This window comes from Corylus avellana, chromosome ca4 (genome assembly GCF_901000735.1).
Source record: "Corylus avellana chromosome ca4, CavTom2PMs-1.0".
Lineage (NCBI taxonomy): Eukaryota > Viridiplantae > Streptophyta > Magnoliopsida > Fagales > Betulaceae > Corylus > Corylus avellana.
The window spans coordinates 33,267,494-33,294,992 of NC_081544.1; the positions used below are offsets into that span (position 1 = coordinate 33,267,494).

Below are 27,499 nucleotides of genomic sequence, written 5' to 3' on the forward strand. Positions count from 1 at the left end.
AACAAACCGTGCTAGAGATTCCCATGGGATTTTCCTTGGAGAATCATTGTCGCCCACTTTTTTTTTTTCTTAAGAGAAAAGAGAAGAAAAAGATGAAGGAATCTTTGTCGCCTTGATGTCTCAAAACGTCGCCTGTACGATGACATGGAAGATAAGTTTTGGCAGACTAAGCTTACACTTGGATCAAGTATAGACTCACCTACTCTACATAAAGATTCTTGCAAGCTGCAAAGGCGCTACTAGTTCATATACGATGGCTTAACACACTTTATCCTCTTCTCTTTGTTGATACCGTAATTAAAGCTTTAACTAACAACTTTCCTTGATGCTGCCCAAACTAGGGTTAGCAAGCAATCAACAATCGGCGCGGGACGAAATTATAAATTTAACTTTAAAGGAATCAAATTGTAGTTAATATATATATAGGGGCCAAAGTAAAAAAAAAAAAAAAAAAAACACTTTATTTATTTTATGTTTTTAAAACAAATTTAAAGGCTTAAAAACCTTTTTTAAAAAAAATTTTATTTTGAAGGGGGTTGACCCCTCTCGTCCCGTCCTGCCTACTTTAGGAGTAAAGCAGTAGTACAAGTGGGGATGAAAAGACGGTTAGCGGTTAGTGGCTAAAACCGCTAACCGCTAAGCAATTAACCGCCCAGTTAGCGGTTAGCAGATAAATGACCTTCTTGCTTTCAACAAAGCTTGCAAACAAATTGATCAAGCTTTTTAGCAAAAAAACCAGAGACCCAAAAAAAAACCAATCTTTTAAAGCTTTTTCAATAGATTAATCAGCAAAAAAAAAATCGTGCTTGAGAAATGGAACAAGGTATCTCACTATCTCGAATTCATGCTAAAGTTCGAGGAAGAGTGGCGATGAGGCTGCGTCAGCGTGAAATCAAAAGAGAAATGCTCGAGTTCAAGGGAGAGTGGAGATGAAGGCTGCGTCGGCATGAAACTGAAAGAGAAGGAGGCATCTCAGTGAGAAGAAGGAGGCTGCGTCGAAGAGAAATAATAAGTTTTCCTAATAATATGACCTAGGATGACTGAAACGACGTTGTTTCAAGTTAATAAATATATATATAATAATAATAATAATAATAATAATAATAATATATTATATTTATAATAAAAATATATATATTATATTTTAAACAAGCGGTTAGCGGTTAGTGGTTAATGTGGTTAGCGGTTATAAGGCAGTTAATAAAAACCGTCTTTTCACCTCTAAGTTCAGCACAATTTACATTAAAGTGATTAATATAAAGTTAGATAACTACTTATTTTAAAAACTTAAACTAATAAAACAATATTAATTTAATTATTTAATTAATACTTTAATACAATCTACTATTGCAATCTCTAATCACCGAATACCTTGTAAAATTATAGTCGACAAGCTTGGGCAAGGCTCCCCGTTGAAGAAGGAATTTTCTTCACAAATATGAGCTACCATTGGTATCTGCAAAGTGAGCTTAGTATTTTATTCTCTGAGGCAGTATGAATTTGGTTTGGTCAATCTTGTACTACAAATTTGTCCTTGTCATATTGGATTTTTTCATTATTTTTTTTCCTCTCTCTCTCTCTCTCTCTCTCTATATATATATATATATATTCGGTTGGTGTTTTCCTTATGTTAATTGCTTTCAAATTTTCGTAAGTATATGATGGTTGACGGGTGGCATGTATTGTATATATTGTTCCACTAGCAATATGAATTTTTAAAGTGCCTTCCGCACTCACCACCGTGACAGGATTGGATTGGGCATCATATAGGATTAATCTATTATCTCCCTACTCACTCTTTTTCATCTTCTTTTTTTTTTTTCCTCGATAAAACAATGTCTATTAGTCAGCATTGAGAACATGAGGTGGTAAACTTTGTCACGTAAACTACTCATTATTTCAAATGCTAAAGTGAATGGCACATAAATTTCTTTGATTTATTTATTTTTTAACAAAAAAATATATGTAAAGTATAAAATAATGGAGAATTCAGAATAGTAGAAGTAAATTAAAAAAAAAAGATAGAATTTTGTGGTGATTCGGTGTTTGATATTTAGGAAAAAGCCCAAAAAGCTAGATTAAACTTTTATTAACTTGATTAATTTACAATAAAAATGTCTCGTAAGTATGATAAATGAAGAAGATACAAATAAGGTAATTAAATTTTTAGGATTTGATACAATCATTGATCCTGATGCTCAAGGAGGTACAAAGCGGGAAAGAGGGAAGAAGTGGCCCATCTGGTGCACCGGAGTAGGCACTACGGCTGACTTTTCCTAACATTTCAAGACGAAAACTTTATGTTAAGAGAAGTGGATATATATATCTTTAGTGATTGCTTGCGGCAATTCTTCAATTAAGGGCATGATGCTGTCATGCTGATTAAGATGACATATTTGACTACCAAATATCGTCTAAACCAAGATCTGTCACCATATTAATTTCTATCTTATAGTTATTTTATAATATTAACGTAATAGTTCTAACCAACCCATAAGAACCGCTTTCGCTTCACCAATCGAGGGCTCGAGTTGGCCAATTTTTTCTATAGCAGTGGCCTGAGAAAAAGAGTAATGAATTATCATATCAAAATTTATTTTAACAAAACTAATGAGTGGAGAGATGGATTGCTCTTGGGTAGCTTTTTGAGGATTGAGTGAGTTCCAGGCATTCAAATACTCTCTATATATCATTTTTCTTTCTTAGAGCATTCACATTCGGTTCAAGTCATAGTGTTAAAATCACTCTCCATCCGGCTCAGCAAACTAGCCAAGAGTTAGCTATAATGCTCAACAACTCAACAATCTATAATTTTATTAATAAAAAAAATCATTTCATCATCTCTCATCTCTCTCGTAAAATTACATAAAAAAATAATAAATAGTAAATTTTAATTAAATTATTAAAAGTTGATAGTTAAAATACTGAGTCAGATGTAGGTACTTTTGAAAAAATTGATTGCTAAAATATATATATATATATTAGCTAAATTTTTGCTGAGCCGAATGTAAATGCTCTTAAGGCCACCACCTAACTAGAGAGCGTTAAGAAGGGAATGCTCATAGATGTTTTTTTTTTTAAGTCAAATTAAATTTAAAGCATAACTGCAAAACCAAAAGGAAAGAGTGACATATAATATATATATATATTTTGTTCGTGACCTTACAATATATTAGTTTGTAGATTTGCATGCAGTTTTTCGGCCTCTGGAAGTCCAGGAGGGGGGGGGGAGGGGCTATGAGAGAGCTCCGACGAGGCCTACTTACTCCGGCAAGAATTTTCCTCGAAGTCTCTTATATGGGCGTTCTGCTCAGGCGAGAATCTCTCTTTCCGGTCTCCTATAATTTTTCCTATAGAGAATCCTCATCTACTGATACAGGACACGAGTATGCACCGAACTGTTACTGTAGCGTAGAATAATTTAAAAAAAAGAAAGTGAAAAACAGTAATCCACAGCATGCCTTCCTGGCTCCTGCGCGCGATAGGTGCGCCATAAAGAAGACCCATGCCTTCACTTATTTGTTTCGTTCAACTTTTGTAGTTATGGACTTTTACTCTACAAATAAGTTAATAACAATAATAATATAAAAATGTCTTCCTTCCACAGTCAATTTTGGCAGTCTCTGTATACTGTAGAAAGAAAATTCTTGTGGGATTATTCGAGCAAAGAAAGCAATTGGGGTGTTTGCATTGGGATCCGGATGGTAGGGACCTCCATCCGATCCTGTAATCAATCCGTGGAATAATGAAATGAAAATTAAGCAGAAATCAATCAATCAACCAACCAACCAACCCACCTTGCCACCCATTAATATATATAATTAATCCAATAATCGATCCCTCCTTATGGGCTCGTTTTATTCCACATGTTAGGATAGTGAAATGCTTGGTGACAGCATGCCGCCTCAGAATTCTTCCTCTAAATCTAGAAAATTTGAATACACTGGAAAGCAAGAAAAGGAGTGGGAATTGATTAGCATGAGAGAGATCTACTGGTGGAAGAAGTCCACCATTTGGAAGATCTTGTTAGAGACAATGGAATAACAACACAATCCCAATAGTTTTTAACTTGTCTCCAAAGCCACAAAAAGGTGGGCTCCAACAGCAACAACTGTCCATTGCAAATGCTTTTGCTTAATTTATATTTATATTTATATTTATATATACCTTACATTAATAAGATTAGTTGAATGAGTTGATTCACCTCAAAACATATGCTTTTCTGGAATAAAATATAGGCTTTCCCTGCTCTAAGAAGATATGCCCAGATCTCATTAATTGAAGACCCTTATTAGTATATATGCTTACATCATTCCCCACTTCTTATATTCCTTTGTTTAGTAACCCATCTCCCTTACTATTCTAAGAGCATTCTCAAACATGGTCAAGATAGACATGTCTTTGGCTTTTTTTATTTTTATTTTTATTTTTTATTAATTTGATCATGAGTGTTCCTCAAGGGATAATTACAAACAAGCTTCATCAAGTGCTGACTTCTACAGGATCTCTCTTCATTTTAATTATATATTTATTTGGAGTTGCTGTAGTAGATGGGACAGGGCACCCACAGCTATTAATTTCTATGTATTTATCTGTGTATATATATTATATTATATGATAAGCTTCAATAGAGGGCAATACATATATAATAAATCCACTGACTCATTAATTTTTCTAGTTAAAAATCATAGATATGCATTAAAGTAGGGAGATTTTTGCGCAACCTTCCTTCCAGGTGATTACATGCCCAATCTTTCTTTGACTTTTCGGTAATAATATAATAACTTTAAAAACCTCTTTATGCATGGAATATTTGTTTTAAAAAGCCCCAAGTGGTAGCATAATTGCATGTTTTTATATATTTTAAGTGTTTATAGAACACAGTGAATCCCTCTTTGGTGGGTGAAGTTTGATGTGTATATTATATTGTATATACAAACAATAAGAAAATGTTTTTATAAACCAATATTGCATGAAAGGGATCTGACTTTTCTTTTTTTCTTTTTTCTTTTTTTTTTTTTTTTTATGTCTTGTTATTGGCCCTTGGTTATATATGCTTGTGCCATCCATGATTATTAAACTATACTTATGCAATGCATCGTTGGAAAGCATAGAGGAGAGGTTACTATAAAAGGAAGGAAGCCAAACTTATAATCGGTAAGTTATTTTACTACAAAGTATCTCTCTCTTTCTCTCTCTCTCTCTCTCTCTCTCTTCTCTTCTCGTTTAATCAGCAATGGCAAAGGCTGAATCTAATCTCCTATCTTCCACATGGGATGGAGAAAATGGGTATTCTGCAGGTTCTTGTGCTGAGAAGAGGCTCAAATTATTTGGGTTTGAGTTGAATCCGTATAAGAATATTGATGAGAGCAACGTGAAAGTCTTTGCAGAAAGAGATGAAAGTGTAAATTCTTCATCAACAACAGTTTCATCTGGAAGCAGGGAGAAGACGAAACCTTCCAAGGAGGTGATCGGAAGCTTAGGCGGCGGCTCCCCAGATTGCAAAAAGTTTGAGTGCCAATATTGTTTCAAGGAATTCGCAAACTCACAGGCATTGGGTGGTCATCAAAATGCACACAAGAAGGAGAGGATGAAGAAGAAGAGGCTGCAGCTTCAAGCCAGGAAGTCCAGCATCAACTGTTACCTTCAACCTCTCCAAAACAACCATGGTTTTGCTAATTCCAACGGCGCCGTTCCGTGGTTTTATAGCCCCTCATCTTATACAACTCCTGAGTTTTCACACTATGATGAATCTCAGATTTGCTTCAATCCCTTTGATCAAGATAATGGGTCCCTCTCCCAGTCCCAGTTATCAAAGTGGCATAATACCCTGCCACCCAACATCTCTTTCCAACAAGACACGTGTAGCTTCACTCTAACACAAACCGACGTCGGATCGGCAGAGATCAATAGGCCTGTTATCTTCAAACCTTCCCCATGCTTGCCTGCTTCCAAGCAAAGCTGTAAATCTTTGGATTTGCAATTAGGCCTCAACATGCAAGCAAATATACGAAGCTCCTCTAGAAGTGGCGTGTAACATATTTCTCCAAGTGGCAGCTTATTTAGATTCTTTTAGAATTTCAAGAAGTGGAAATGAAATCGTTTGAAAATTTTTAGATTCATGGCTGGTAATCTCAACAGCATGCAACTGCCAATGATAATGCAAATGCCATGAATATTAATTACACCACGACATACGAATCGGTTCAGGCTGGAGGAAAAGTAGCGAGACAGTAATTTAATTAAACCAATTAGCAGGCAAGCCAGGATGCCTCACTTTCTTTGTTTTAATTTGCTGAGATCTTTCAGTACTGTATACTGTATTATTAGAGGCTTAGAACTGATTGATGAAAAGCTAGCTCCTGTTCTTCTATATAAACAAAACCTGGAATATTTAAGCACTTTTTCATCCAAACCAGATATTGGCTCTATTAAACTGGCATATGTCCACAATTTCACGTTAAAAATATATGGGAGAATCACATGGATTTTGAATAGATGGATTAAGATTTCTTCTAAACTATAGCCGGGCTGAAAAAAAAAATTCGTCTTCCCCTTATTGATATTGATTAGGGCTAAATGACAGAAAGGAACCAAAAAGACAATTTAAAAGAAAACTTCATTGATTAGAAAAAAAAAAAAGAAAACTTCATTGAAAGCAAATAATTAATAATATATTGTTCGATTTGGTTGCAACCATGTGTTTCTTGGTGAGTTGCCTCATCATGAACCTAGCCAGGGCTGGCTTGATATATTTTGAGGCATAGGAAGGCAGGTTTAAGTGAGACTATTTTTCTTATATGTAAATATTAATTAAATAATATTTATTTTAATATTGATATTATATTTTTATTTAAAAAATATTCTTCTCCCTTTTTGGGATGCAAAATTACTAACTAAGTTTTTATATTTAAAACTTTTCGTATTATTCTCATTATTCAATTTAGATTGATGTTGGAGCACATTGGAAACACATATTTTTCTTCTTTTATTGACAATTTAATTGAAATTGAGGTTCCCACCTTGAAAAAAGTTATGCACTTTAGACTTTCATAAATGTGAAAATGAAAAAGTAAACAAATGAACATTTCAATAATTTATTATACAATTATTAATTAGAGATTATTTATTAAGTTTTTAGGTTTACCATATTGGATCGAGCCTTATATTTTTTTAAAAAAAGTAAAATAAAAAAACTTTTATTGTACAGTTTTTATTTATTTTAATTAATAGACTATTTATCTAAATTAATATTCTAGCTAAGCAATAACAAGATGCATGTACATCCAATTAAAATGGAATGAAAGGTAAGATAATGGATTTAGGATCAATTGAATGCGTATACACTTACCAATAAAAAAATTAATTACAAATATAAAAATAAAAATGATGTAAGATGATAGAGAATCTTTTGAACTATTTAGCATAAGGTCTTATTTAATTTGGCACTAGAGATAAACAAGACCTTAAAATATATATTTCTAGCCCTACATATTCTATATAATAAACTTTACTGTACAAGATTAATCTGGTTGTTAACCATGCACCCCACCATCACTCGCGTCACCAAACAGTACCATTTAAACTTGTAATTATTTACTAACATATTTAACGTGTGATTTTCTCTCTTCTTAACAGTACTGTTGAACTATTTGTTTGAACGTACAACCTCTTGAATAATAAATTGTTAATTTGTTTGAATATTTCTATAATTAAGCTCAAGTTGGATAAACGACTTTAAACAATAGGTTTAATTCGATTGCTTTTCTAGAATTTATTTGATGGCTTTTAATATTATGGCGGAGGACCTAATTATTCTTTAATAAATAAATAAAATAAAATAATGAGAAGAAATTAATCACCGCTTGACTAATTAAGGCATAGTGCATCTGATAAGAATTGACGGGTTCTCTTGTTTCATAGGATGCTTAGAATAATAATACTTAAAACCTAGGAGTTCATAAATCAGAGCCGACTGCTTAATTAATTTCTATTTGATTTGCTTGAATCTTTTTATTACTGTTTTGAGTTGCGTCGTAGCGTGTGATATTTATCCAGCCATTTGATCACGTATTTAATGTGCACAAATCAAGATTAGAAGTGGCATGGGACCCATGTAATTTCGCCTTTTTCCTATATATATATTTTTTGTAAACACCTTTTGTCCTAAATTGATTAGGATAAAAAAAGTCAGGAAGTACAAAATAACCCATGCCTCTCTCTCATCCGTTTGAATTTTTTTTTTAGGGGTGCTAATTCGTGTTCGTCTGTCGAGTTTGAATCATGTCGAGACATGTATATAAAATTATAGATCAACTGTAACACCACCCATTTAAATAAATGGATCAAAATTTTCAACCATAATCTTATAATTTTGTATCAAGTTCATGACATATTCACAGGTCATGTCAAAAATTATCTATCATTATGTTGTGTGTCGGGTTTGGATCGTGTCAAAATATAAACATAAGATTATATAGATCAACTCTAACCCGATCCATTAATTAAAACGGGTCAAATTCTTTAATCTTAACCCTTTAATTTCATATCAAGTTGATGAGTCATATCAAAAATTGTTAGTCCTAAATTTTTTTCACATTAGCCGCATAAAATTATAAAATTATTACGTGTCTCTTTTCATATGAGAAATACATTAATTTTCTAATAGCATACGATCGAGAACATGTTTTTTTAATAGAAGCTAAGTGTTTCTTCAAAGGAAAACCCTATCCCCCTCTTAGTCTCCATTGACACGTCCAAAACAAGCTATATATTTTAATGTCTCTTGCTGATCATTCAGCACTTCTGAAGCCTCTTTTTTCATACAAACAGCATTCCTGGAACCTAGACAGAGTATCTGTCATTGTTGACACAGCCAAATAGCAGTTATTAAATAATAACGATAAAATAATGACGCAATATTATATTTCAATAATTCTGATAGATAGTTACACGCGATGATCTTCTAGATATAGCTGCTTTTCCAATATCAGGAAAATAATAATACAATAATAATAGCCTACAAATCAAACAAGATAGGATAATATAATAATGTTGTATATATATCACGTCATCCTTAACTACAATTAACATGAAGTGCATTAATGTTTAATATTCAGCTTACTGTAGTGTTTGGTGCCGGTTGTTCATTAATTAGGTTTTTCTAAACATCATCGACTTTGAACTTAATCGGCTCTAAACATCCCAGCATCTTGCCCAAATATTAAATAGAAGAATAACATTGCTCAGGCTCTTAATTACTTGTTCTTCTTTAATTATCTCTCTTTTTCCTTATTCTTCTCCATTGTTTTTTAATCACTGATATAATCATTGACCAAACGAGAGGGCCCTAGGAGGTGGCTTCATGCCTAGTTGCCTTGTATTATGCAGGTGCCGACCAACTCCGATCCTTTCTTTTTGCAAAGAATTAATTAGTCCGACTTATTCATAGTGGCAACATTCAATGTAAGTGGCAATGTGGCATGGCTTGAGGCTTGAGGATCTGTCTTTGCATCTGAATAGGATTTGTTCCAATTCGGTGCATGTATCTCCCACTATGCTTGTTTGGGACAGATTGTTTAGTCAAGTCAGGTGACTTTTTAGCTCTCATCTTTGAGGCCCCATTACTTTGGGCCTTTCGTTTTGCCGTTCAAGGATGGGAGCCCATCATATGCTTGGGCCATGCCCATCAATTAGGAGATGTAGTCATTTCCAATATGTTGTATCCATGGGCTGGGCTTAGCACTAAAAATGAATTAAAAGGTAATTACTCATAGCAGATCATGTTGAAGCGTGTATATAGGTCAACTTTAATATAATCTATTTAATTAAACGAGTTAAATCTCTCACTCTTACTCTACTAATTTTATGTTCAATTTATGAATCATGTCAAAGACCGCTAATTCTAGCTCTCAAGCCTCTACTTGTTTTTTTTGTTTTTTTTGTACTTTTGCCTCTTTACGTTTTTGGTTGCTAGAGATCTTCCAATGAAATGGTTAGAGTTGGAGTAGGTTAGCTACCACTTTTAGTGTTTCTTTTTGGAGTAGGTTCGACCTTTTTTTTTGGTTTTTTGTTTTTTCTTCTTTAGCATTTGGCCTTTTGTAATTTCTGACCACACATGAAAAAAAAAAAACAATTTCAGTACTAGCAGGGATAGAGTTCGTTCTTCTCTAAATTGAATTAGAGAAGTTTTTTTACACCAAACAAAATTATAAATTTGTCGTACGTAGAAAGCATATATTTTTTTAATAGCATTAATAAAATAAAATAAAAATGCATTTCTTATATATTATTAAAAAAAAAATGTGCCCCCACCCTCGATCATGGTCAACGACAAGACAGATGAGGCATTAAATGAAAATATAGGAATATAGGCAACAAAATTGAAAGATAAATTTATTTTTGGGAGGTGGAAATTAAGAAGCCCAAGTCTTGCTCAAACAAAGGCACTTGTCGTTTTTGATTGTATTCGTAGACCGTATTGCGATTATGTTTTCAATCTCTATCTTCGTGATAGTGAAAACACAGCCTTTTAACTTAGTTTGGAAGGTTTTGCCATCTATCACACCACAATTATAAGGATCGTGCCGGAGAAGATAATGACAATGATTAGACGAGCTGAGGATGTGTCTCAAGTGGGAAGAAAACTAAACTCTAATGGCCCCCTACACAAAGACAGCTTGGTGCCCAATCACACATCATCAAGCTGGCTTCTTTGTGATGCTTTCGGTGGCATCCTGAGCCCGACTAATGCCAAACTTGTAACTGTTCTATAACTCTTTTATGGCTTGCTTTAACGTCATTTTAATTCCATGTTAATACATATAAGTAAGTTGTAAAAAAAAAAAAAAAAAAAACTACAAACTAGTTATACTAGATTAACTCTTTTTTACATTTTGCTTCATTGTCTTCCAATCACATGTTGACAAGTGTTAGGAAGTTGTAATACCCACAAAAATTTACGGTCTAAGAGCACCAAGAAAAACACACATGAAAGAAGAGGTTAATTTTTACTCGCTCAACATTTTTTTATGCTTCAACCTATTCAATTGGGGAGGGGTATATATAGCCTCCCACCATCGATGGGGGAGGAAGAGGAGTTGGAGTAATGCATTAAGCTTTGTTGCTCAGATAATGAATCTAACAGGCATAACACATGTCAGACATACGTAATTAACAGGTATTATGCCTTTCAGTTTTGAAATTTTAATGTATCCTTTCAACACTAGCATTTTTCTTGGAGCATGTCTTTGAATTACTCTAACCCAATTGTAATTCTCACTCCAAGTAACATTTTGGCAAGCTGCTAAGTGGCATGTTAGACATGATTCAAGTATCAATTTCATGATCCCCATGCCTATGTGATAGAAATCTCAATTTTATCAAGGAACAAGGCATTTCAGAAAAATCTAACGCCTGTCGACTGTCGTGGAAGGTGGGTTAGGTAGCACCATATGCATCCAATTCAATGACACTGTAAAACACAAGGGAGGCAGGAGAGATGAATGTATTTCTTATGGCAATGCATGGCTGAAAGTAGTTTGAATATTCCATAAAAAGCTACCCATAAGATGCTCAACCTAAACCTCGTTTTCGAAAGATCCCATTATCATTTGATTACCAAGGTTGATAATGATGATCAAAGAGATTGTGAGAATAATTTCAACTACTTATTTTGTATTATGTTCTACTTTTCTGAAAGGGCATTTTGAAATGAGTTAAATTATGAAGACAAGCGTGCCAAATGCCAACCACCCATCTTAAATGTAACCAATACTTTTCTCAAGGGCATATTGAGTTGAGAGAATAATGCCAACTAGTTATTTTGTTTGGGGGTGTTTTTTTTTTTCCTTCTCGACCTTTTATTTTTTCACTTTTTAAAATTATAATTGATCTGTGGAGCCATATGAGCTTTATACATAAACTCCATCGATTTAATGGTGACTCTGAAAAATGTGAGGATGAAAAAAGAATGAGAGCAGAATGTATAACACTTTTCTTGGCTTGAAAGTGTTTTATGAATCTGTAGAAGTGTTTTCAAGACTCAGTCAAATTAAAAGCCCATTGTTATGAGCAATAATAAGAAAGGCCCACTTGTGTGTTTTCAAAGGGTAATTCAATTGATTGGAAACCATGCCTCATAAAGTAGATGTCACTAGTTCGAATTCCCATTCCCTCATCTTTTACGGACATGTAAAAAAAATAAAAAAATAAAAAGAGAAAGGCCCACTTATGTAATGTTTTGTTCCATTTCCTTATTGGAATAGAAAGAAAAAAAAATGGAAATAATCATCAAACTTTGCATTAATTATACATTTTTCATTCTTATGGATGACAACAAATCATAATCCTCTTTCCTTCTTGATTAAGATTAGATTTTATATATGTTACCATAATCATATGATGAATATATTGAAATAATCCCGTTAAATACAACCAAACCAAAGAAAATATGAACCATAAAACTCCATTAAATGAAAATTATTTTTATTTCTTGTATGGGAGATTATACCAACGCTAATGATTTTGTCAGCTATTAAAAATGACAAGTTCCTCACAGTCTGATTTGGCGTACGTTTGTGACAAAGTATGGGACACATCATTATAAGCTGGACCATAATAATTATGACCCCAAAAGAGCAAAACACACCGCGAACATGATGATGAACACGATGTCGTATAATCATCTCATAAAATTGTTGAGGTCAAGTTTCCCCTTCAGTTCACCCACTGATTGCGATTTCAATACCTTACCTTTTCGGCATTGATTATGCCTCATCATCCCAACCCCACCGTCAGTCGTCAATCCCACCGTACTCACTCCCTACTGTACACGTGGCAACCCCATCGGCAATCCCACTGTGCGTAATACGCACTCTGCGTACTTTACCCGAAAGCACATTCGTTTTCAAAATTTTAAAGAGTGAGACAAATATAAAAATAATAATAACAATAATAAAACACCTCCAATTTCCCGTCATTGTGCGTCTTTCTCTTTCCTCCAGAGCTCCAGCTTGGACTTGAAGGTCCCATGGAGTCTCTCTCTCTCCTCGCTAGGCTGTCACAGTGCTTCTAAAGCTTCCAGTTTTTCCAATGAAGTTGGTGAACAATGAGAGAGAGCTCACCGCGGTTTCAATTCAGAGCTCCTGAATTGTTGTAATTTTTTTAGTGACCGATTTCTAGGGTTTTGCGAGCAATTACAGTTACAGTTTGAAGAATGCCGGGGCACGGATCGAAACCGGTGACGTTCGATACTGCCAAGCCGCTCCGGCGGGACCCGTACGAGGTCCTCGGCGTCTCCAGGAACTCCACGGATCAGGAAATCAAAAGCGCGTACCGAAGAATGGCTCTCAAGTATGTTGGAAACGTATATTTCGAGTGATTTTGTGGCTCCTTAGGCACTATTTCCGAGTTTTTGAGTTATTATATTATTTGGATTTGGGGTTACATTTATGTGATATTCGTTTTAAAATTTTGAGCACTTTTTCTAATTTCGCGTCTGAATGTCAAATATATCTTTATTATATTAGTTTGGGAATTTTACTTGGTGAAGCTCATGGTTAATGTGGAATAAGGGAATTTTTAGAGACTATACACAAAGATGACATATCTTGCCGGTTTGTGAGAGGGGGAGTAAGAAATAGAAGTATCAACTCAACTCACCTCAAAACCCAATTACTCTAATCAGGAAGAACTTCGCCACTTACCCGTGTCTACCTTGAGTAGAGAGAGTCTTTTGTAAAATTAACTCTCTGAAGATGTTCCATTAAGTCGCTATAGTGGCAGTTGATGTGACAAGAAGTAGAAGGTAGAAGTTAGCAAACCTCATTGAGTGACATCTACTTGAGGATGCGTGGTGCAAAACCTCTAAGTTGAAGTACGACAAGTTAAAGCACTGGTCAACTCCGGATTGTATGGACGGATGCTGATGTATGCTGTGAAGCTCTATGTTATGGGAACTTGGGTTAATGTGTCACTTGAAGGTTTATCACTAGGTGTTATAGATCCATATAACCTCCAAATACTATCTCATGTAGGTTTATTTGTGTAACATGACAAGCAAAACATCTGTATTAGTATATTTGACTTTATTGGATCATGCAAACAAGAAGGAAATTAAGGAGAACATCACTAGTACATGAGCACTATGATCCGGTAAACTCCTGGTTTTTATCCGGCGATGGTATTATCTATTTATGTTTTTTTTTTTTTTTTTTTTTTTTTCTCTATATTTTGATAAGTTACAGAAAACCTTCTCAGCAGTACATTCCCATATGGGGAACATCTACACTGTGCCCAACATGAGTGCTTCACACATTTTGGAGCATTATCCCTCTAAGGTTTTCTTTATGAAGTCAGTGGGCTTTTGGCCAAAGTTTTATTCTCAGGTGGATTATGGTGATTTTTAACTTATAGTAGTAGGTTATATTTCATGTTTTCTACTTTTTTTGTTGCCAATATTTTTGCTATATTCTTCGGTTGTGCCATTTTAAGGTGGTTTAGATTGTTAAAAATGCTAATACAGCACAATTTCAGGTACCATCCTGACAAGAATGCAAATGATCCTAAAGCAGCTGATATGTTTAAGGAGGTCACCTTTTCCTATAATATCTTGTATGATCCCGAAAAACGGCGTCAGTATGACACTGCTGGTTTTGAGGTTAGACATTAGTGCTAGTGTTTGGTATTGCTAACTCTCTGTGGTTCAGAATATTACCCGTGTCCTACCGGGATTGCAGTGTTCATTCTTTGGTCCATTCAATTCATTAAGATTCTAATAATCCATTTTTATCCTTGGCTTACTATTGAAATTTGGTGTGGAACATGATTTCTTGTTCTTTGCCTAGGCTGTTGATTCAGAAAGCCAAGATTTGGAGCTAGATCTTTCAAGTTTGGGAGCTGTGAACACCATGTTTGCGGCCCTTTTTAGGTAAGTTAATGTTGCATATTTTGTTCTCCTTGATTGTCACGAGCTCTATGCATTATGTTTTGTTTTTACTATTTTCTACATAACAGTAAACTTGGTGTGCCAATTAAGACCACTGTATCAGCAACAGTCTTGGAGGAGGCACTTAATGGTGTGGTCACCTTTCGGCCACTTCCATTGGGACAACCTATATCTAAGAAGGTGAGCTATTCTTGTTCCAGTTGAGCCATCATCTTTTTTAATTGTGGTGTTGCTGATTTGAATTCTGTACTTACTATTTTAAATTAACAGGTTGAGAAGCAGTCTGCTCACTTCTATCGTGTTACAATAACAGAAGATGAAGCTCGAGCTGGATTTGTATGTCGAGTGCAGTCGTCAGACAAAAGCAAGTTCAAGGTTAATGAACCTCTGGCATCCATCTCCCATGAAAATGTGTGCTTTTTGAATTTAGTTGTTGCTTTTATGGTTTTCTTCCTAGTCTTATGATGCTTGTCCTGTTTTAAACATTTATTGAAATAATATTTAAGCAGTTTAGATCTCTTCACTGTGGTTAAGATTGCAAAGGAAACAAAAGTCAATATATTTTGCCTTTTGTACTTTTAGAACTTGAGACTTCAATTGTTTCAAGCACGTCATAGTTCATTTATTTTTGTATTTGTACTAAATCTATGTCAAAGTTCTATTATTTACCAATAAAATCTTGTATATATACAAGTGTTCCATGGTTTGCCTGTGATGGCATCTTCTAGGCATAATAGGGCAGATTTTTTTTGGTCAATTGCCGTTAAGCTCTGGCACTCTCCCACCAACCCCCCCCCCAACACACACACACACAAACTCATTCTGTGTCTTCTAAGTTTTGGGTTGATCAGTTGTTCCACAAACAAGCCTGCCGGCAATCTAAAAAATGTAATGATTGGACTTCATTGTCAAACTACAAAGTTGGTCTTTCTGGTTGAGAGTCTGTAAAAGTGGGGCATGTATTTTGTCTATTTTTCGCGTAGTCAAGTTGATGGTACCGTATCTGTTTAGTCATGGTTTTTCAGAAACTGTTTAATAATCTGGGAAGGGATTTTTTTCTTTCACAATGCCGGCAGGAAGAAGGGGGTCCTTTCCTGATTAGTTAGTCTGGTGCATGTAATTTTTGTTAACAAATACATAATACCATTATGTACAATGTACTTGGCATCTAAGTAATACCATTCAAGCTGAGGGATTGCCAAAATCGTTGTGTTTTTCTGTTTGTGAATAATCTCCATTATTGTTACTGACAGATTATATTATTGCAGTTATTATATTTTGATCAGGTGGAAAATGGAGGATTAAGCCTAGCACTTCAGGTATCAAGCATTTTCTTTTCTCTTTTTAGTTGGGTTATGGATCATACATGTAGTTAAATCTCTGTTTGGGTTTTTCCTAATGAGCTTGAACTATAGTTATCAATTGCAGATGAATAGAATTGAAGCATTAAATTTTTCGTGGCATGCTTTCAACCTTTTGATTATACCTGGTCGTGTACTTGTGGTTCTGTGTCTGTCTAATCATAAGTTCTATCCAATTTTGTAATTTACAACTCTTGCATATTTGATATTATTCTCGCTTTAAATTTGATTGAAAACTTTTGAAAAGTTTGTCTAGCACAGAATGTGAGCATTTTGATCCAAAATTTTGTGAGAGATGATGAAGAGTGCTTACAATGCTAATATTCAGCAGTTACACTCTGCGCACACACACACACATCATAAGTTAACAAATGCAATATCATTCGAGGTCCTTGATGGTTCTTCTCACAGATAAACCTTCATACTGTTATATCTATCATTAGGATCTTATGTGCTAATTAGCATCTTCTTGTGCAGTTACTATTCAAATGGCATATACAATCTATTGCTTTTGTTCAATTTACTTATGTATAATTATTTCTGTAGGAGGACAGTGCCAAAACAGGAAAGATCACATCTGCTGGAATGTACTTTCTTGGTTTTCCTGTTTATCAGTTGGATCAAACAATGAATTCGGTGAGCTAATGGAAGTACTCTTCGGCTTGTAATTTGGCTTGTTAATTTTTTCATCTGATTTTTTGAAATTGTTTTTGCACTAGATTTCTGCTGCAAAAGATCCAGAATCTGCCTTCTTCAAGCAGCTGGATGGGTTTCAGCCATGCGAAATAACCGAACTGAAGGCTGGCACCCATGTCTTTGCTGTCTATGGTCAGTTGTGATGTCTGTCCTGTTGCTTATTATGTTTCTTGACTACACAGGCATTTGGTTGAACCCGAAGACCACCTTCATCTCATGGTAAATTTATTCTAGGTGACAACTTTTTTAAGAGCGCAAGCTACACAATAGAGGCTCTTTGTGCCGCAGCTTATAAAGAAGAGAAGGAGTACCTTAGGGCTGTGGAAACTCAAATTCTAACAAAAAGAGTGGAAATATCGAAGTTTGAAACTGAATACCGAGAGGTCTGGATGCATTAAAGATCATTCCATATGACTCTATAAATCTTTGTTTTGGTTAATTTTCAAATACAAGTGTTGACTGGTTCTGGCATAAGTTACCATGTTGACAGGTTATGGCACAATTTACAGATATAACCAGTCGATATGCAGAAGAAAAACAAGCTGTGAGTTTAACTAGTGAAGACATTATGCCTAAGCTCCATTTGGGAAATGAGGTTTCAGTACATTGATAGTTTCTAATGATCACTGATTGCATTTTGCTCGAATCTTGCTGTATGTTTGTTTCGCAGATTGATGAGCTTCTCAAGCAAAGGAATGAAATACATGCATCATATACTATTGCTCCTCCAATGAAGCGGAGTACAAGTAAGAGCAAGAATAGAGGTTCCTTTAAGGACACCAATTCCTTTGAGGACACTAGAGAAGATGACCAAGTGAAAGGGAAGAGATCTACGACTCGGGATCGGGATCGACCTAAGAAAAAGAAATGGTACAATATTCCCTTGAAGGTTGACAAGAGAAAGCCTTGCTGAAGAGGGTGAGAATTGTCACATATCTTCTCTTGGTTGACATTTTGTTTACTGTAAGGATTAAACATTTATGTGTTACAGGAAAGCTGAAACAGGTCGCGCTCATCGTTTTCCCTGTTGCGATGGTTTGGCATCTCATCAAGCAAAGTACAAGGCTGGGCGATTACTGCAACAGTGTATGTTGATCAACTATGCTTCTGCTCGAATGGCTCCATTACTCTGTCAAAGGTCACAATAACTCATTGTTAATGTAGTATTCTTTCCTTTTAATTTTTCTCTTTTCTTATTGCCTGGGCAATTCTCTTGTTCATTTTTCTAAGTATCTTCGGCGATCATACCTGTAAATTGCATATTTTGTTGATCAAGTTCATTCCATCAACTACAGCATGGGATGTATTTTTGGATTAAGAAATGGAAAAATGTGTCGAGAAATTCCCCGCTGCTTTAAAGTCCCCGGTAGTTCAAGGCAAGCAATTGGATTTCATTACTCTTCCCCGAATGTGTAATTGATTTACTGCCGTTATCGATGGTACGGAGCTCTTGCTTATTCACGTTTCGTGGCCCTTCATTGAAGGTATGGTACTCCTTATTATAATGCGCTTCGTAAAATTACAAGGACATCAAAGAAATCTGCAATTTATTGGCTTGAACTAAAATGGTAGTAACAAGGTTTTTTTTTCTTGGTGTGTGCTTATTATAAGAGTTTTTAACCAATTTTAATACGTCAGGTAGGGAGATGATAGCAAGTATGCGATTTTGTTTTTTATTTTTTCCTAAAATCAAAGGCGCAAACCTGTGGTGCAACTACTAATAATTAACTTGCAAAGTGGATGAGTTGAAGAATTTTTTTCTATGCATTGTTTCTCGTTATATAGACTACAAGAAAACAGTGCTACAAGTAGTGCACTATCTTTGTGCTCTGCACATCTATGTATTACCTCTACAATGAAAAAAATAAAAAATTAATAACCTCATCTCTCAGTATCAACGAAGAACAGTACGATTTATTTGCACACCTTCCGTCAGAACCAATCATCCCTCAAAACTCAACTTTCGTGCCTTCTAACGCCATGTAAACACCAAAAAGGAAACCAAGAATAGAGAAGTTAAGTTGAAATAGAGTTGAAAGCATCGCATCTGTGACGCACCTCTCCCTTTCGTCCAGTCTTGACATTATAAATGCTGAACTTCTCCATTGCTTTGGCGAAATCTTGAAAGAACTTGTTCTGGTTCGCCGCGTACATGTCCACGTACGGCTTCGTCCGCTTGTCAGTTGCCAGTGCATAGTCTGATTCCAATAGCCCCAACCCTTTTTGCAGATTTTGAAAGTACATATTATCGAACTTGTTGGGCGTCCTCACGTCATTAAAAGCCGCCATCGCTAGGTCCTTCGTATAGTTCGCGCATAGCTTCCTCAACCCTTCCGCATACTTGGGGTTGTATGTGGGATCGTACTTTGAGGTTTTGCTGAAGTTGTAGATTCTGTGGCTAAACTCTTTGCAGTGGCAGAAACCAATCGTGTGTGCTCCGACTAATGCTACCATTTCTTGGACGGATAATTTCTTGGAATTGAAGATTGAGATGATCTGCGACAATGGCATGGTGGGTCTAGCAATGTTGCCATCGACGTGCTCAACTTTCGATACAAAGCTATCTTTCCGGCCAAGGCGGACTGGGTAGTTCGGTCCGCCGACCATGGTGATTAGGTCACGCGTGGCAGTGACGAGGATGTCGGAGCAGGAGACAATGTTAGGGCACTCAAGCTCTAGGGCTGTCTTGGCTCGCGTGACGAGGTCGAAGCCGTCGCCAGCAAGGGTGAGATTGATGTCAGTGTCGCGCTCAGCCTTGTTGAAGGCGTTGGAGGAGATGAGGATGGAGGCGTCGCAACCGTTGACCATGCAGTCGTGGAAGAACAGGCGGAGGGTGGCGGCGGCAGTGCTGGGAGCGCTGATTTGCTTGTCGGTGATGACTCGTTCGAGGATTTCTTGGAACTTGGGGCATGACTTGTCATAGTAGTTGAGGGAGAGCTTTGGTTCTGTGGGGGGAAGGACTGAGAGAGAGGGAAGGAAGAGGAGGAGGAGGAAATTGAAAGGGAATGCCATGGTTTGACTTTTTGGATTAGGGAACTGATGAAGGAACTTAATTTTTTGGGTTTGTTTGTGTGAATGAACCAAAAAAAAAAAAAAAACATGCGGGGTTTTGACTTTTAAGGATGTATTGTGGAAGAGAGGATTTACAGGAGAGAGAGAAAGATGTGTGATTTGGTTGGAGGAAGAGCAATGTCAAAGCATCGGTGGAGGATTGGGCTCCTGTGGGACGATAATCAACACGACATCTAAGGTCAGTTTGTCCATGTGTACAATTCAAGGGAAGTAAAGCTTAGTGGTCGGGATTTCCTTAAAATTTTTTTGAGGAAATGACTCAAATGAGAGAGGGGTCTTTGGGCTTTAGGTGCTTGGGCATGTGAGCCGGCCCATACTGTTTGGGCACAGAAATCCCTCTTTCATTCTTTTTCCAAATTTTTTTAGAATTCGGACAGAATTTTATTCAAAATGGGATTTATCGTCCTCATCTCAAGTCACAAGAACTCTTCCATGGAGTTTTTGAGCAAATAAAAATTGTCATAACATCATCTCTAATGTGATTTTGAAAAAGAAATACAAATAAATAAACAAATTACAAGAAGCTACAGACCCAACCCACGAATCTCATAGGCTCCAATGAAACTCTAAAACATATTGTCAGTCTCACCCAATTAGACTTGCGACCCAATATAATTTGGGTGTGAGGTTGGCAGATGTTCTCTCCGGATAGGCCCAATTCAGTGCCAGATCCGAGCCCATTATATAGTTGAGAGAATGCCGAAAAAATGTTATATAGTATTTTATTTTTTCGATATTAGATACATTATGATTATGCCTTGTCAGATGTTTATATAGGTACAATGAACTATACGTCACGTGTTTAAGCGACTTTTCAGTTTTCACGACCGATGGAGCCCACATGAATATCGGACCTAACACTGAACTTTTTAATTAAAGTAATGCTAGTCAAACAATTGCCAAAGAGGAAAGGGATGAGTGAGCAAAATAGAAATGAGAAACGAGGTTAGTAAAGACTGGGGAGCTGGCGATGTGACGGCCCATTGTTGACTGGGCCCAGTGAGCAAGTGGGTACGATGCCCCTAACCATTTCACATGCAAGCCTAGAGGACCACTCAATTTACTGAGAACAACATCTGGGCGACTTTCCTTCCAACTTTATATGCATTGCCCTTTCCCGCCAGTTGACGATTCTCTGCAATGCCTTTCACGTTTCAGCCTCCACTTATCCATCACTGCCTAACCAATAAGCTAATTGGTCCGTATTTGTAATTTTAAAACCTGCGATTTAAAGGCTTAATTTTTTAAAAAAATTACGGTTTATTTTTTAAAAGTTTAATCTCAACTGATATATTATTTTTATAATTTTATTAAAATTACACTTTTTATTTACAGAATTAAAGGTTCGAATAGACTAATCGTGGTTTGGCCCATGACAACTCAAATCAACAAGGTGTCGTAATCTCGGTCTAGTCACTTGCGCATGTCTACCAATTACGCACGTGCTACTAATGGATCCCATTTCTCCACCCTCTCCTTGTTGCATCACTCTCAAGTCACATCCCCAAATTACTCTTTCTTCATTCAGGTTATATAATGGAGTAATGTTATAAGTCTTCTTATTTCCTAGGTTATATGAAAAAAAAGATCCGCTACGTTTATTTGTCAGAATTTTATTTTGTTTTAAATAATTATTACTAGTTTTATATTGGGTAATGCCACCTATCGTATTTTTATCTTGCATTTATTCTATAATATTGGTGTGAGAGTCTCAACCAGACACTAAGTCAATCGTTATTTTTTATTTTCTAATCAATGCAAGAGATGAGAAAAGTTAATATGTTAGTAAATGATACCATAAATAAGCCTAAGACTTATCCTCTCGGCCAGGCGACATAAAAAGGTTAGCCTATTATGATATCACTATGTTACAACCACAAACTATCATGCGGACAGACGTGACAATAAAACAAGAAGTATAAAATAAAAAATAATCACCATCCCAAATTTTCATTTTTGATTTTTCAGCTGATTTACTAATTTAAATATTGGAGGCTCCTCCGTTAGCCACTCACCAGTACCACTTGAGTCGTTTTCTTTTTATTTTAGAAGTGACCCGTTATCTAATCTAACTTTCTAAAAATCTACTTTTGCGTAAGGAATAACGCATTTCATTTCTCAAGAGGTTCTATACATGACATTCCATATGAGAAGAATTTTATGATCTTGTGTTATATAGCATTCAATGGTAATTTAGTATTTTATACCACTTGATCTTTATTATTTATAATCAAACAAAAAGGAAATTAAATAAGAGATACTTGAATGAAAGTCTGCAAATCTTGCGGTTAGGAACGGTACGATCGTACTAATTTCAACCCTGCGATGCATGAGCCTCTAAGAACACATGTACAGAATAATTCCTTCCTCTAATTACGGCACTAAAATTCAACATGAAGAGGACGGGAATTATTTAACTTCAATTATCCAAAAAAAAAAGAAAAAGAAAAAAGATTAATTAACTTCTATAATAAGCTTTAATTGTAAGATGAGGTAAAAGGTGGTTTAACGCGTTTTTCTTTGATATTTTAGGGACTACTGGTGTATAAATAGAGAATAACTACTATCTGTTGTGTCATGTATCGAAGGACGACAACTAAGCCAGTATGGACTTTCTGCCACTCATATTCCTAATCTCCATGGCCATACCCCATAGCTTTTCTTTGAACTCTCAAACTCCTGGCCATGAGTATTGCGCCGGCTCTCACACAGCCCATCAGAATTCTTCAGCGAGGGACCGGATAATCGAGTTGGCTAATGATCCCATTACAGTAGATTGGATGAAGAAGGTTAGGAGAGAAATTCACGAGCACCCAGAACTTGCATACGAAGAATTCAAGACCAGCGCGCTCATTAGGCGCGAGCTTGAACAGCTGGACATCACGTATCGGTGGCCCGTGGCACGGACCGGCGTAGTAGCCACCATTGGGTCTGGTTCCCCGCCCTTTGTGGCTCTTAGAGCGGATATGGATGCTTTGCCAATTCAGGTGACTTCATTTACTATACTAAGGATTAAGCAAATAGGCCCAACTAGTCCCCTCATTCTTTTTTTGTTGTTTGCTGTTAAAGATTTGTGACGTGCAAGTGGATACAAAATAAGACAGATAAGTCCTTTTTTTTTTTTTTTTACTAAGCAAGATAGGGAAAAGGGAAAGTGCTGCAAACTGTAGAGACAAGTCCATGGAATCTCTTCTTAGCCCTTTTTACTAAGAGTGTGAATGTTCAAATCATGAACAGTTTTGAAGAATTTTTGAGGTGGAAGAGTTTATCTGCTAGCGAAATTAATGATTTTCTGGCTCAAAATGAGTAGTTCATCCGGATATTTGTTAGTTGGAGTGATGAGTAGTTGAGTAGTTTAAAATGACATTTATTAACTTTCACACTGTTTATTTACCGAGTAAAATTATGCTTTATAATTGATTATAAGAAAGTTTCAAATTAACTGATTTTGGTAGTTCTCATTTGGTTAAAGAGATATTCTTTCCTTATTAGATAATATTAAAAGTTGATTTTGTCATGATATAAAACTCTTATCATTATATAGAGATTTATATTCTTTATATTACAAGATTGCTGAAAAACCACCCAAAATACATCGAGTAATGCTAAAAAAAAGTTGTACATATATTTTTTTAAAATTGATGTAACTTTTAAAATTATCAATGAATTACATCTTGTTACATAAGCAAAATCTGAACACCTAAACCATTCACAGCAAAAAACCAAAAGCCTAGGGACTGAAAATATCAAGAGAGAATCTCCAAGAGCTAGCAGCCTAGCAAGATATCAGTTTGCCTGAGGGGGAGCCCTCTCAAACTCTCAAGGAGTTGATCCTAATCCTAACCCAATACATAATTTCACAACAAACATGAGGCCCAACCTATCTTTGCTAGGCGGCTGGCTGTTTCAAGACGTTTAGTGCTCTATGTGTTTATTAATGTTGGAAGATAAAGTGGTTATGAAGTTTTTACCAATAGTGCATTAATATACATAGTTGAACACTACTCTAACTCAAAAGCTTAAGCTAATGAACTAAGGGCTAAGGGCTAAGGTCCACTTATATATATTAATTATTTTTTTATTTTATATTTTATCAATGTGGGAGTAACACTCACAACAATTAACAAAGCATCCCCTGCCTACTTGTAGGAAGCAGTAGAGTGGGAACACAAGAGCAAAGTAGAGGGCAAAATGCATGCCTGTGGCCATGATGCACACGTTGCCATGCTCCTTGGTGCTGCAAAGATCCTGCAAGAACTGCGAGACAAATTACAGGTTGAGGGAAAAATATGCGTAATTCATTCATCTTACTATATTAATTCCATCTGTTCCCCTCATACTCTGTAAATCACCTTTAAATTTAGGGTACTGTTATTCTTATATTTCAACCTGCTGAGGAGCGCGGTGAAGGTGCTAGAGACATGATCGAAGAAGGAGTGCTTGAAAATATTGAAGCCATTTTTGGGTTGCACATAGTGCACAGGTATCCCAGCGGTGTTGTTGCTTCACGGCCTGGAGAATTTCTGGCTGGGTGTGGCAGCTTCAAAGCAAAGATCAATGGAAAAGGTGGTCACGCAGCAAGTCCACAACACTCAATTGATCCAATTTTGGCTGTATCAACATCAGTAATTAGCTTGCAAAATATTGTTTCGAGGGAGATAGACCCTTTGGATTCTCAGGTATAAATTAATTTATTTCCAGTATCTTCTGCCATTTGGTTTACAACTTTCACCAAGAATTTGGAGTTAAATTGTCAAAGATTTTACATCTGACAATGTTGAATACCGCAGGTGGTTTCTGTTGCCATGATCCAAGGAGGGACGGCATTTAACGTCATCCCGGACTCAGCTACAATAGCTGGGACTTTCAGGGCTTTCAGCAAGAAAAGCTTCTTTGATCTCGGGGAGAGAATAGAAGAGGTAATCTATTCACCTGGTTAGCAATTACATAGGGCTATAGACACGTTAACATGATTTCTTGTTTTTCCCAAAGTCGCTATAACGAGTTGCCTGTATTGTATACAATATGAATCTCTTATACGAGAGCATACTTGAGGCCTACTTGTTCGAACAGGAACTTCATGCTATTTAGAGTCTCAGACATTTATTTGAACATATGAAGTTTAAGTGCCCTCTCATATAAACTATTCATATTGCAAAGGTATGTGTGTTCTCTCACATACTCGAATGTCATTTCACATGAGTGGCCCCGTATTGTACGCAATACGAGCAGTTCATTACACTTTACCATTTTTCTTTTAAAAAAAAAATTCAATGCAAGGAAGGGAGAAAGGAGAAAATTACAAAAATAAATAAAAATAGTTACCATTAAATAACTCAGCCAATAAAAATACCGGTACCGCCAAAGAAGGCAAATAATCTAGGGTAAGGTATAATTGTCTCGAAACCTTCAACCCTATCCAGATCCCCATTCTAGTTTTTGGTTTAAGGAAACTCTATGATTAATGGATTCTCTTGTTCACTTTACACACACTCATGGGTACTAAGTATGAAGGCAGCAAATTTGTTGCCAATGATTTAAATATAGTCTGATTTGTTTGTGGCAGGTTATAAAAGGACAGGCGGCAGTACATCGTTGCTCTGCTGAGATTGATTTCTTAGGAAAGGAACATCCCACAATTCCCCCGACCATAAACGACGAGAAAATCTATGAACATGTACGCCGTGTCTCAAGTGAGATAGTTGGAGAAGAAAACATAAAATTGGCTCCTTGCTTCACGGGGAGTGAAGATTTCGCTTTCTACTTGGACAAGGTGCCTGGATCCTTCCTATTTTTAGGCACAAAAAATGAAAAGATTGGAGCTGTATACCCACCACATAGCCCTTACTATATCGTCGACGAAGATGTGCTTCCCATCGGGGCAGCCATACATGCAGCATTTGCACATTCATACCTTTTCAACTTAACACGAAAGTTGCATTCTCGTTGCTGACAGCCCAGCTGGTGTATATATATATGTATATAGATGATCGTTCAATCTTTCAGTTTCTTCTTGGCTTGATGACGGGGATTCCTTGGGAAAGTGGATTCAGTGAAGTGATTTTATTGGGTTTTAACATATATATACAACCACAAAAGATCGAAGACCCAAGCTCCAGTTAATTAATTCATATTCTGTATCATTCAAATTATGTTTTATTACAATATTAATTAAATGATTAAAATCAATCATTCAAAGCAAACGTCAAGAGTTTGAATCGTGTTAGTAGTTTTCGCATATTAATTAAAGTCCCATTTTTTGATGAGTGAGAGCTCTTATTAAAGAAAAAAGCCTTATTCAAAAGCTAGCATAGATATAAGTAGTACAATATTTGTCAACAGTACAGAAAGCATACACTCTCCTATATATCTATTGATCCCACACAAATTTTATTATAAAGGAAGAAAGACAACTAGTGAAATGGCAAGTACCCAAACGCAGACAACAAATTCAAAGCACAAATGACATAATAAAAGGCAGCCAACACAAACTGCAAGAGTACTATCGCTCAGACCCCCTTCCCGACAACAAGAAATGTAACAATGAAAGCAAGGAGTCCAGTGACCATGGATGAATATGTGAGGATGTTTGGAGAGCCACTTGGGGCAGTAACAGGAGCATCCATAGTCGAGCCAGGAGTCATAGCCATGACGTCCGCCATGCTAACCTTAACCATAACGAAAACAGCAAAACAAGCAGCAAAAATTGCTAGTTTGGTTTGAAAAGCCATAATTTATATTACCTTAATTTGATGATGCACACCGATGTTGGTTTGCTGGTAATTGTGGTTTATAGCTTCAGTAATATAGCCTTATATATAGATTGAAGAGGTGCCTAGGCCAGTTGGCTATTTAGTGTACGCTATGGGCAAGAAATGTCCAAGCAGCCGGCCAGCTCCTTCAATTATATATTATGAGCCATTGGACGTTGAAATCGATTATACCTAGTTGTTAACCCATTTGATGCGAAGGTGACACGAGAATATATACTAGAAATATTTGCACAAATTAACCTATGTATGTTTCTGGCCTTTCGATGTAATATATATCCCATTTACACTTATACATGGGCACGGCATGTGTGCTCGAGGAAACGACGTTGTACTATAGACAACTTTGAGTTGCTATACATTTTAGACCCAAACAAACCAATCATCAATCCAAACACCACAGTTATATAGTCACTACAATCAAAATAAGTAGAATATATATTAGACATAAAGATTTGGAGACGAAGTAAAAACTTTTTGAATAACTCTTCAAAAGCAAAATCACTTTAATTAAAGGTCAGCCGACTCTAAAAGTAATCAATATATAAGATTTGTATTACAAATTAATATTACTTACAAAACATCTGTAGCTCCAAAGACTCAATTTGTAATTTCGACACAGAATCTGTCTATTTCCCATGTATTAGTTCTAA

At 36.0% G+C, this 27,499-nt stretch overlaps 4 protein-coding genes across 5 annotated transcripts; 3 read left to right on the forward strand and 1 right to left on the reverse strand.

Moving 5' to 3' along the window:
• The first annotated feature begins 4,880 nt into the window (after positions 1–4,880).
• On the forward strand, positions 4,881–6,122 carry LOC132179470 (zinc finger protein 5). The gene has a single exon (XM_059592202.1). The coding sequence runs from the start codon at positions 5,237–5,239 to the stop codon at positions 6,035–6,037; it is 801 nt and encodes a 266-aa protein (XP_059448185.1). The 5' UTR covers positions 4,881–5,236; the 3' UTR covers positions 6,038–6,122.
• A 6,840-nt stretch (positions 6,123–12,962) lies between these two features.
• On the forward strand, positions 12,963–18,355 carry LOC132177379 (chaperone protein dnaJ 16). 2 transcript variants are annotated; one of them, XM_059589665.1, is made up of 12 exons: positions 12,963–13,353; positions 14,536–14,659; positions 14,847–14,929; positions 15,016–15,127; positions 15,218–15,322; positions 16,216–16,266; positions 16,855–16,944; positions 17,028–17,136; positions 17,239–17,387; positions 17,495–17,548; positions 17,675–17,922; positions 17,996–18,355. In XM_059589665.1, the coding sequence occupies exons 1-11, from the start codon at positions 13,217–13,219 to the stop codon at positions 17,915–17,917; spliced, it is 1,257 nt and encodes a 418-aa protein (XP_059445648.1). In that variant the 5' UTR covers positions 12,963–13,216; the 3' UTR covers positions 17,918–17,922; positions 17,996–18,355. The 2 variants fall into 2 exon arrangements, with proteins under 2 accessions (XP_059445648.1, XP_059445649.1); XM_059589666.1 differs by having other exon boundaries at positions 18,010–18,355.
• A 61-nt stretch (positions 18,356–18,416) lies between these two features.
• Positions 18,417–26,265, forward strand: LOC132177378 (IAA-amino acid hydrolase ILR1-like 1). Its single transcript, XM_059589664.1, has 6 exons — positions 18,417–18,488; positions 22,609–23,063; positions 24,226–24,351; positions 24,441–24,755; positions 24,867–24,995; positions 25,643–26,265. Exons 2-6 carry the CDS (start codon positions 22,683–22,685, stop codon positions 26,027–26,029), a joined length of 1,338 nt encoding a protein of 445 aa, XP_059445647.1. The 5' UTR covers positions 18,417–18,488; positions 22,609–22,682; the 3' UTR covers positions 26,030–26,265.
• Positions 18,895–20,016, reverse strand: LOC132179855 (peroxidase 6). Its single transcript, XM_059592647.1, has one exon. The coding sequence runs from the start codon at positions 20,014–20,016 to the stop codon at positions 19,021–19,023; it is 996 nt and encodes a 331-aa protein (XP_059448630.1). The 3' UTR covers positions 18,895–19,020.
• Positions 26,266–27,499: the final 1,234 nt, after the last annotated feature.